Source organism: Drosophila simulans, chromosome 2L, assembly GCF_016746395.2.
Source record: "Drosophila simulans strain w501 chromosome 2L, Prin_Dsim_3.1, whole genome shotgun sequence".
Classification (NCBI taxonomy): domain Eukaryota; kingdom Metazoa; phylum Arthropoda; class Insecta; order Diptera; family Drosophilidae; genus Drosophila; species Drosophila simulans.
The window spans coordinates 17038150-17049854 of record NC_052520.2 but is presented as its reverse complement, the minus strand read 5'-3'; the positions used below and the strand labels follow the sequence as shown (position 1 = coordinate 17049854).

At 39.9% G+C, this 11705-nt stretch overlaps 2 protein-coding genes across 2 annotated transcripts; one reads left to right on the top strand and one right to left on the bottom strand.

Moving 5' to 3' along the window:
- Window positions 1–4856: 4856 nt before the first annotated feature.
- LOC6732598 (protein phosphatase inhibitor 2) lies at window positions 4857–5954 on the top strand. The gene has a single exon (XM_002079681.4). The coding sequence runs from the start codon at window positions 4979–4981 to the stop codon at window positions 5858–5860; it is 882 nt and encodes a 293-aa protein (XP_002079717.1). The 5' UTR covers window positions 4857–4978; the 3' UTR covers window positions 5861–5954.
- A 3543-nt stretch (window positions 5955–9497) lies between these two features.
- Window positions 9498–10764, bottom strand: LOC6732596 (glycine-rich cell wall structural protein). The gene is made up of 3 exons (XM_016180283.2): window positions 10659–10764; window positions 10451–10603; window positions 9498–10349 (listed from the first exon to the last, which is right to left on the bottom strand). The coding sequence occupies exons 1-3, from the start codon at window positions 10720–10722 to the stop codon at window positions 9607–9609; spliced, it is 960 nt and encodes a 319-aa protein (XP_016025279.1). The 5' UTR covers window positions 10723–10764; the 3' UTR covers window positions 9498–9606.
- Window positions 10765–11705: the final 941 nt, after the last annotated feature.

Here is an 11705-nt window from a genome sequence, read left to right as displayed (position 1 = left end):
GGTTTTATTTTTTGTTGGTGCGTATTCTATTTTTTTGTTGCTTTTGCTGCATTTGACATTTGGTGACTTCTGCTTGTGCGCGTGTAATTTATGTGAGTTTTGTGCCCTGAAGTTTGCTTCGGTTCGAGGACAAAACGCTAGTGTGTGTGTGTCGGGAGAAAAGACAGTGCACTATAGGCGGAATGGTAGCCTTTTGTGGCCAAAATTAATAACATCAAAACGGAGCGAGATATTTAGTTTATGTTTATTTGTATTGGGTTACACTAGGCCATATCTTATATGATACCAAAAATTGTGGGCGAGGCACCGCCCCTTATATTTTTGTGGTTTGTAACTCCAGAACGGATAAAGATATTCAATTTATTTTGTTTGCTTCTATCCTATTATCACTAACATAATGGCGTTATCAAAACTTATTATTACGGACTTTTTGGCCACAAAAAGTTACCATTCAGCCTATAGTGCAGTGGAGTAACTCGCAGAAAGTACCATGAAGTTTATGTAAAAGGACAGCAGACTTTGGTGGGTAGGTGAAACTTTGTCGCATAAGTTTTCCTGCCTCACATAAGTGGGTAAGTCTGTGACCGTCTCTTTCTGGGCGACTATCCACCTCTCTGTTTGTCGCACAATCAGCTCGGTGTTTGTTTGCAGTTGTCTTGTTCGGCTTGTTGTTTGTTTGTGTCTTTGTTTGTTGCTGCTCTTGTCGCTGCCTTCGTGTTTGCTCCTTGGACAAACAAATTCACGGAAAGGGGCCAACGGGCCAAAGGAATGAAACTCGTGTAATTCATATTCATTAGCTGCCCCATTGTGTCATTGTCATGAAATTGTAATACTACCAGTAGTGGCTGATAATTAAGTTGGTTGTGCATTCTTGGAGAGTGTGTGTTAAAATATTACAAAATTAATTGAACTAGTCATTAATTGAACTAGTAACTTTATTCGCTGCAGTCACAAACTATTTAAAGATAACGTCAATTAAACTTTTTTTGGCTGCAGCTAATTAATTTACTTTTTGCCATATAGTTCATTGATCATTAGCTCATCAAATGCTGTTGGTTCCCATGACGTTGTTTACACCATTTTAATTGAATTTCAGTTCAGCTTAACATGGTAACCATGTAAAAAACAACTATTTTGGTAAGCTTATCAATGTTGTCAAAACCAAATCAAATTAGCACATGGAAGCTACTAAGTCCACTACGTATGTTGCATGAGATAGGAAATAATCAGTTTGTTTTTTCTCATTAATATTTACTATTTCAATTACCAATATCATAATGCAAACAAGAAAAAAGCTGAAGAGTCAAACTTTTAACAAAAGCATATTTTTTGCAACAAAAACCTTATGCACTTTTGTATTTTTTCCATTGTTCCGAAAACAAAATGTCATTTGCGTCAACGAAGACTTTAGCCGAATTAAACTTTGGCCCCTTTCGGTGGAAGTCAAATTGAATCCCAAACAAACTCGATGGCCAAATGGAAAACACTCTCTCCGATGTGTAGAGTATAATAATCAGGCTAACACACTCAAAGGGGAGAAGAACGGGTTTGGGGAGGATTTCGGTATAGAGATGCCAACTTTATTTAACTGTTTGCCAAGCTGTCAAGCTCTAGCTAACTGCCAGCACACACACACACACACACTCGCAGGCTGGCAAATACAACGGGATTGCAGGTGATCCAGGTATTGGTTTGGTTTTGGCTGCGAGTTCTTTGGGGGGTGGTGGTGCATTGGGTGGAGCAACGGGTTGAGCAGCGGGTGGTGGCTCAAAAGGGAAACGCGGTACATTTGCGCTCAACGTGTTTGCCTTTTGGAACGTTTCACGCTTCGATTGCAACGCAGGCAAAGGCAGTAAGTTGAATCGGAAGGGGGTAGAGGGAGAACTCATTTTAATCTTACTGCAAAAATTATGTGTACTCTTTAACGACTATCTGGTTCCCCACAAGCAACTTTTCTAAGCTGTATTAGTGTGGAATTTTTAAAGTTTATGCAATTGGAATAAATTTTGTATAAAATCATTGAATCTGTTTTTATAATTATTTAGCTTTCTAAGATAGCATGTGGTTTTAGGGGGATATAAATGATAAAAAATCTATAGGCAATGCTCAATTTAAGATATGACATTATATATTTAACAATTTGTTATTTTTAACAGTTGTGTATACCTTGCATCCAACAATTGTACAGGTCCAAAGACCCAAACTGCAAAACCAACATTCAAGCGTACACTGAGTGGGAGAAAAAGAGATAGGCACTGGGCTGTGTGTGTGGAAATGCAAAAATTAAATTTTAAATATTTATAAAGTACAGCCTGCTGGATGGGGGAGGGGAGTGTGGGGGCTAGAGACCGAAATGAATGAAGAGGGAGGGGTGGTAGGCCAATAAAAGGAATTTGCAATTGGTCTGATTGGCTTTTAATCGCAGCAGACAGTTTTTAATAAATATGCATAACCGTTTGCGCTTCCAATTGGAATACAGTGGTGGATCTCATCGATGGACAAGTAAAGGATCAGGTCATTTATCGGCAGGGATTAAATGGAATCTTCCAAAAGACCTGAGGGTAAAACATAATTATTAATGGCTTGTAAATTTGGGATAACTTAAAAATATGTGGAAAGTTTAAGAGTAGTTCAAATTAAAAATATTTCTTTACACGCAATCAAGGGCTGCAATAAACTTTATAAAATAAATTTTAATTTGGTTTACTGGTCAAAAATTTTACTTATAGTGTCAAAACATTTATATTTTAAGTACCGTGTAATTTCTCAGTCCAAGATTGACTGTAGTACAGTTAAGGAAAAAAAGGCAAAAGGCAAAGCGGCTTGCCTTTTCATAGTTCACTGTATGCCGAATGTGTGGGGCGTTTCGATGCAACTTCTTGCGGAAACGGATGTTGCATTGCATAGCGGAAGACGAGAGCCGAAAGAGTCGAGGAAAATTTATGATTTTGCCATAAAATCCTGTTGATATGTGGATGCAAGGAAGGCTCCTTGCCCACGTTCGATTTTCTCACCTCACAGCTGTTACTTATGCGCATATGTATGTGGCGCGTTGCAAGTAGAATTTGCACAGACACAGCCTCGGATACGGATAGCCAGATACTCGGATACACAGATACGCAGACACTCAAACACAGATACACAGTTGCGGATACGCAATGCACACATCCTGCTGGCACTGCACATTGTTGCGATTGATGCACATAAGAAATGCAATCGGGCCAACTGCAATTTCGTAAATCGAAGGAAAAATTTCCTAGCCGCATCAACATCGCATTTCGTCTCCGGCAGAGAGGCAATCAAACATGGCAGGAAAACTGCAGCTGGAAAACAGTTGTTGACTGTTTGCCGGCATCGCCTATATCTCCATCACCATGATGTTGATGATCATCATCGTCTTCACCTCGCAACGGGGCACAACATCGCAACGTCATCATCGCGTGGAGGAACAAGTGGAGGAGAGCAATGAGGACATCTCCTCGTCATCGTCACTTTTATGCTGCTGTTTTGTCGCATCCACTGAGCTTATAAGCATCCGCTCGTCATATGCGTGCAAGCGTATCAGGGGATCTACACAGCGAGAAATCGGATTGAGTTAATGATGGGCACATTTTAATAATATAAACCTAATTAGACATTTCATGAGATACACTGAAACTGATAATATTGCCTCTCCCATCAAAATATATTAAAATAAAGCTGCCTTTAATATTTTTAACCACTTTTTCCCGCGGTGTCTGGGCTCGTATCTGAACGTACTCCGGCAAAGGCTTGTTTATTTGCTGGCAAAATTGTGAAATAATGTGCTGCAATCAATTCCCAATACAGCGCTCCGTGACCTCTAGCCCCTCTTCACATGCGGCACTCCCTCACTTTTCCCTTTGGAAAAGCGGGGGAAAGCGGGAAAAACGGTGTGCAGTGAAGTGTTTTGAAGTGGCAGCTGCCACAGAGCCAACTGCAACTGCCACAACTGCATTGGTTGCCCCACGCCTCTTATCATCACTTGATTTACCGCCCCCACTTCCCCCATTTTCCACGTTTTCGTCCGTATCGGAGGTAACATGTTTGTGATGAATATGTTTACATCAATAACAAAAACTCCACTATGGCGCATCAATAATGAAGCCTTGCTCTGACTCCGCTTAACAAAACCACCCAATCGCTCCATCCAACGGGCGGCCAAACCCCCTTTTGAACACGTCAAAATGAGTTTACTTTGTGGTTTCGATGGCTGCGATTGGAAACTGCTCCCGCCGAGTATGAAGTATCGCGATTGGAGTACCGAATACATTCATCCACACACAAACACATCGAGTTCTTGACATCCTCAACACAAAAACAACAGTAGCAATGGCAACAGGGATTACTTCGAGATTGCAGCAGGAAAACCACTTGATATTTTGAAAGTGAATCCGTCCACAGTCTGATCGGAGATTTGGTATTATCCGAGATTAGGGGTTGGGTATTTGCTCGATACGGAGACAAGGACTTCATTTCTAATTAATAAACATGTTTGGCTTATTTTACCAGAGCATAATGATGGAATAACATTGAATTTGAAACTACACTAAGCAGGATTTGAACAACATACATAAACATCCAAATCTAAAATGTATAGTAACGATAAATAAAATAATTTTAAAATCACATATATGAAAAATAATTTGGGATTTGAAGCAGGCATGCCTTCTTCTACATAATTAGATCCCAATTTAAAATGTTAAACAAAGTATTTTGTGAGCAGAGTTTATAGAGACATTTATGATAATAAAATAAAATAAAACGTTGTACACGAATGTAATAAAATTATACAATGAAATTCTAAGTGGGCTCCGATTTTTCTATTTTATTCACAAAACAATGTATCTTGTCAGTTAAATATTATAAGCCATATAGGGCACACAAGTTTACAATATTACATTTTAGTTCGGCAATTAGTTCCTTTCAAAGAAAAAAACACACATAGCAACAAACAAGAATGGACGGGGACCAAGTAAAGGGCATCCTAAAGTCGGGAAACAATAGTGCGCAATTTAGCCTCAAGGCGGCCAAATTTGATGAGGTCAACATACTGGCCACGTTCCATCCGGCTGGTAAGGATTACGGGCACATGGTCATCGACGAACCGAAGACACCCTTCGTCTTTGAGGAGGATTTGCCAAAGGAGTTGGATACAAATGCGCTGATCGAAAAGTTGAGACACACTTCAAAGTCAGAAATGCCGGCATTTGGCATCGAAGGAGACTCAGATGAATCCTCGGCGGACGAGGACTTTCCCGAGTCTGTAGAGGAAAAAGTGCGTAGAATGGAGTTTGAGAAGCGTCGAAAAGTGCACTACAAGGAGTTCTATTCGGTTCCACTGGCTCGACGTCTTATAGCCGACGAGTTTGCCGAGTTGACCAGTTCAGAGTATAATATTCACTGCGAAGGTGGACTGGAATCTTGTGAAGCGTGCAGTGAAAACAATCAGCTCCACGGCGAAGCAAGCAACTTGACACAAAGCAAATACTCATATTCTGAAAGTCAATCCGAATACAGGTTATCAGATCATTCTGAGCCTGAACCAGGTTTCTCCCCCAGCCATCACTGCTACCAAAAACTGAAGGCCGAGCTCTTTAGCAAAGCAGAGCCGGAAGAATTGGCCTCTTTGACTCACTTGCATCGAATGCCTTCGGTCAATGACGATGAACCAAGTCGCGAGCCTCGCGTCCCATACCCTTCGGTTGTTCCGACTCAAAACCAAAATCTACGTGAAAACAAGAGTTCACTGAAAATAACGTCCGAGAAGCTGCCTCCTGCTCGTATTTGTAAATCCAATCCAGATAATCGTGCTGGCACTTCTAAAAACGAGACCCGCTGAAATCATTCCCTCCTTTCCAACAATCAGTAGTGTTAAAAATTTTGAAGTTTTATTAAAGAACCTTGTAATTATAAAAAATAATTTCGGATTAAAACTTGTGTATGCATTTACATTTCAAATTAACAGAAAGTATCTATTTTGTCCCTCTTTTGTAGAAGAAGCATTTAACAAATGTTGCCTAATGGTTTGCAAAGTAAACATTTGTCTACTCAAGGATAGAAATCTTTAATTACTCCATCACAAAAGGTGTCTCCAATAATTTTCTCTGGTCTAAGTTGCTTAGGAAATTTTAGGAAAATTCTAAGTACCATTGGCCAGGCTAATTGCTGAGATGCTGATATGATTAACCCACTAACCTTCAGCTGCTCCCCATCTATTAATACTTTGCCTCCGAAAGTTCACTGGTCTGGGGAATATTTAATTACGCAATGTCCTGTCGGCCGAAGCTAGATACAAGGATACCCAGCCGGAGTTAGCCCAATAACTTATTTTGGCATTTTGTTTCGTGATTGAAAATTCCTTTTGACAGTCTAGGCAGCCGAAGAGTTTTCCTTCCCGCCAATCGCTTTCATTCTGATTTCATGCTCTGGCCATTCCAATTGTGAAACTGATTTCTGGCCTTTAAGATAATTCCTCGGATATTACAACTGCAAAATCACTTGAAATAATTATGCAAAATGTTTAATTTAGCCATTAAATGCCGTAGCAGTTCAGTTTTATTATTATTAAGCTTCGGTCAATTCGCTTGCAAATGAAAGGACAACACAAAACCGGATGGTGGTTGGGGGAAGTGTCATGAATATTTATGGGGCCATGTTATCATTGAATAGATTTCAATTAGATTTATTTGCGAATACTTTCGGAGAAGAAAATGAGTAAAGGCAAATAAGTTAAGTAACGTTGATCTTGTAAATAAAACTTAAACGTTAAGGTCAAGCATTTTATTTGGAGATGTGGGGTCTTAAGACAGATTAAGCATTTCTCTGTCAATATGTAAACTACGGTTGCACATTTGTATCGTAGCATTTGAGAACTTATTTCAATATTGACAATTTATTAAATGCATTTACCATTAAGGAAAGCGCCCATTATTTTCCCACCTTCAGCGAAGCTTTCCATTTGCAAGACATTTAATTGTTGATCCTTAACTCAAGGCTTTTAAGTGCATTTAAACCGAAAAACACTTAAATTGGACAAACAACATGGATGGCTTAACCCGTTGGCAGCATCCTTAACCCCGTGAAGCCATTTAATGCGAACTTGCCATTTGGTCAGAAGTGATGGCCGAAGTGAAATTTAAGTTGGCTGCAATTGATGGTCGCAGCATCTTTGTCTCCGTCCGTTTTCTCATCTTCTCCGGACTCGAGTCCGGTTCTTCCTGGCATCTCCGTCTCCGGCTTGGTCTCCGTAACAATTGCCGTGTACATTTCATTAAGTGCATAAGCCCGTCCGGCTGTCAGCTCTCCTTCGCTCCCTTTCTTCTCTATTCTACCTCCTTTCTACCACTTTCTCCGCTTCCCTTCCTTGCCACTTCTGGCTGTTCCGTTCGTGTGGAGCGTTTTTAAGCCGGAAAATTATTTTTAATGCTATTTACACTCACAAATGAAAATGCAAGCGCAAATAAAGGCCGCCAGCAGTCACGAACTGGCCAACAACTTAACTGGCATAAATGCTGGTGGCCAAGAAAAAAGAAATAAACATACATATATATTTTGCAAGTCGGCTGGCAAATGAAGCTCTATAAGCGACATGATTCCCTAACCATTTTACAATAATGTACTTAATCAAGTTTTTGGAATATTTTACTGAACCATGATTAAATTTTATAGATTTTTACATGGCTTTAGGAACTAGGACCTTTTAAGTTCAGTTAACAGCAGTGATCTTAATATGAATCGTATTTATTTCTCATTTCCTCTTAGTCGAAACTATTTAACCCACGAAGCTGCAAGGGTATTAAAAAACACAGAAACTGGTTGAAAAGTGAGGCCAAGGAAAAGGAGCTGCTTTAAAGCAGCTGCCCACTTTTCAGACAGACCTCGACCTGAACGCGTGTCGCTAAAAAAGTTCGGCTAAATATTTGCGAAAGCATTTTCGCTATTTGCGATGGCATTTCGTGTGGCATGCGGCATCTCCGCTGCGCTCCTTTCTCCATTCCGTACACAATCCTCATTCCGTCATCTCACGTTGCAAGTGCAGCACGCAAGAAAATCCCAGTGGGATGGGGTTTTTGCCAGGGAAAATGGGGATTGAGCTGCACTTGCTTCGCTGGGGCATCAATTTTCATTTTGATAAATTATAAAATGGCCCAGCGCTGGCACCCAGAGCACCAAGCACTGAACACCGAGCACATCCTCGGCCGAGGGATAAATGGATTGCCTGGCGATGGCCAACGTTAACCCATGGCAGCAGCCTTGAAAATTGAATGCCAATGGATTTTCGAGAGGAGACAACAAAGCAGCTTAGATGGCTAAATGAATGGGGTATATACTGTAAGGAGGGGTTCTGGTTGCCACTTTATTGATACATCAATCATCGTAGCTCATAGCTGTTTAAAACCACTTTTGCTGCGGTTTATTGAATTAATGGATGGCCTGACTTCTTAAGCTTTAAGACAAATTAGGCCAATAATATATGAAACATTTCTTGTTATTATGACTGAAACTATGCATTATAATAATACTAATTTTATTATTTAGGTACATACTTGCACGCTGTAAGAACCATTTAAAAACATCAACGGGTTAAAAGCCAGTAGAAAGTGGACAGAATTTTTTTTAGATAGGGCGTATTATCATTAGGAGCTAGATTTTGGCTCTCCCTTTAGTTTTCTTTTCTCCCTGTCTCTGTCATGTAAATATAGTGTTGCAAATGTGGCCAGCAAGTGACACTGTTTAATTGATTGCCTCTCAACTTTTCTCTTTTTCCACTAAACTAGATGGAAAAGCTAATAAAGATTTATGTAGTTTTAAATTTGTTGATTTTTTTTGGTGCACCTGGTCAAACAAAAAAATGAAAGGACTTTGGTGTGGGTAAGGATTCGGAATGGGGGTGTCACGAGCTAGAGGTCAGGGCCACGCAGGTCACCCTTTTTTCCTACTTCGCCTAAACAAATATGGAAATGCACGCAGGCAAAGAGCGAGCACGTAGTCAGGATAAGAACCGGAAAAATGGCCTTTTAGTCCTGTTTTTCCCTACTACTTTCTGTCTTTCTTTGTTTGTTTTTATTCGTAATCAATTAAAGGATAAGGCAATCTATTAGAAAGCCAGCTGTCCCCCTTCCTACAGGATTGGCGTGACTTGTTTGCTTAAAATACCGCAGCTGTGGAAAATTTAACCCCAGCTTCGTCACTCCTCTTTCATGTTTAATACATAATTATCTTTCAAGCACGCATGAATATTTTAATATTTTCGCACAAATTATCTACAAATTGGAATCAATGAATATTTAAAGCGCTTAGGGGTGAAGAGAAGCAGCCTGTTAATCATTTAAAACTTGGTTTCTTTTTAAAGCTAAATAAAATGGAATCTTAAAAATGTCAATTTAAATGGTTTATGCGATGGTGTAATGAGAAATTATGTGTATAAATAATTTCTTTTGATTATCATATATAATTAAAAACTGAAATTCTGCTAAGTGCATAACTCAATTTATTACATTGAAAATTAATACAATAAAAGTAAATAAAAGTGCATCATAGGAATATATGTACATATATCCCATTCTCCTCGTTGCACGTTTCTGGTTACCAGCCATCCGTTGTTGTCGTAGGAGTAGTGCTGTAGTTCTGATTGGAGTTATTGCCCCTATATCGGTTACTACCATTGCCATTATTTCCGTTTCCATTGTTATTGCCTTGCCAGTTGCCTGGTCCCATTCCGTTTGGACCACCGGGTGGTCCACCCATTCCATTTTGCCCACCGGGTGGTCCACCCATTCTATTTGGACCGCCACCCATTGATCCTCCCATTCCATTTGGTCCACCCATTCCGTTTTGTCCCCCTCGACCGTTGTAGCCGCCCTGTCCTCCCATTCCATTACCACCCATTCCTCCAGGACCCATTCCGTTTCCGCCCATCCCACCTGGACCCATTCCATTACCACCCATACCGTTTCCATATCCTCCCCTGCCACCCATTCCATTTCCGCCCATGCCACCGGGACCCATTCCATTACCACCCATACCTCCTTGTCCCATTCCATTGCCGTTCCCTCCTCGACCGCCCATTCCACCTGGCCCCATTCCGTTTCCGTTTCCTCTCATTCCATTGCCACCCATACCATTTCCATTCTGTCCACCCATTCCGTTTCCATACTGACCACCCATTCCATTTCCGTTCTGTCCACCCATTCCGTTTCCATACTGACCACCCATTCCATTTCCACCGTTTCCTCCGTTGTTCATTCCATTGGGCCGGCCCATTCCACTGCCACCCATTCCATATCCTTGCTGGTTAGCCTGACGTTTTCCACGCTCCAAGGTTTCACCTTCAAGAAAATGTACAACACAAGTACTTATTAATAACAATAAATATATGATCATCGTTATGATGATGATACTCGTTCTTGAATGGGGTTAAAATACGAACCTGAAGTAGAGGAGTAATGGTTTTGCATTACACATGTCGGATACTTCCCGCATTGAGTGTTTTCAAGTTTATTTGATCCTGAACAGGGCTCTCTGGATATAATGCACTGCTGACCAGGAGCACATGAAATATCCCGGCAGTCACGTCCATATTCTGTTTAAATAACAAAAAATAATCCAATGCGGGCTTTTTGTTTTTAAATATTTACTCGTAAATCCGTGAACATTGACCACTGTTACTATTAGTAGGCATATACCAAAAAGTTGCGCCATTTTCGACTTTGTCTTTCCACTTAAACTTTTTTTTTGAACTCAGCTTCAAAAGCACCCTCATTTTTATACATTTGTGACCAGCATGCATGAAAAGGCTTACTAATTGATTCTGTCAAACTAAATTTACCAAATGAAAACATTAAGCCATTTTAATTTAATTCTACTGATTAATTGACCCACGTTTTGTGATAGTCACGGAATATTTATTGAATTTTATGGATACATATTTCATTACCTTTTAAAATTGCTTATTAAAATATAACATTGAACTTAACCAAGGTTAAGAAACAAATTAAACACAACTAATACATTAGTTTTACATTTCCAAGCAAATCATGGGCAATGACTTTTTAAATGTTGGGACAATTTTTGGGATCTGGATCACTGATGTGATCTGGTCAAGTCCGTCTGAATTTAGAAACTTATTTGAAAGGTATTCGAAAGTCGTGACGAATATGGTGTTCTCTTTTGTTCTACACATATCGTACTAGATATGCTTTCCTGCAATGTCAACTGCCTACTTAGCGAAAATGAGATTTCCTTGGCCTCAGAGTCCACAATTTACGAGCATAACAAATGAAACAAAGTTTTATTCTGGTCTCCGACACTTGGGTATCTTCCATGGAAGTCGGAAAAGTTTAGCCCACGAAATGTTAAAAAAAAGAATTGCGGGAATATGTAGCTGCATCTTTATGCGCATATGTAAACATTTCCTGGCTACAAGAAGTGCAAAAATCCCATGGCTAAACTACTTTGGTTCAGCACGGCCTCAACTTTTTGCCCAGTTGAAAAAGTTTGCAGCCCCAAGAATGTATACATCATCCTTATATATATATCTGTCCCACAATGGTGTTATAATTCACAACTTGAACCGGAACTGCGCGTTAAAACTTTCACTTGAAGGAATGCGGAAGCTAAATTACTGCAGTCGACATTGTTTATAATTTTCTTTAAGAAATTAGTACTTAACTTCAAGATCTGAT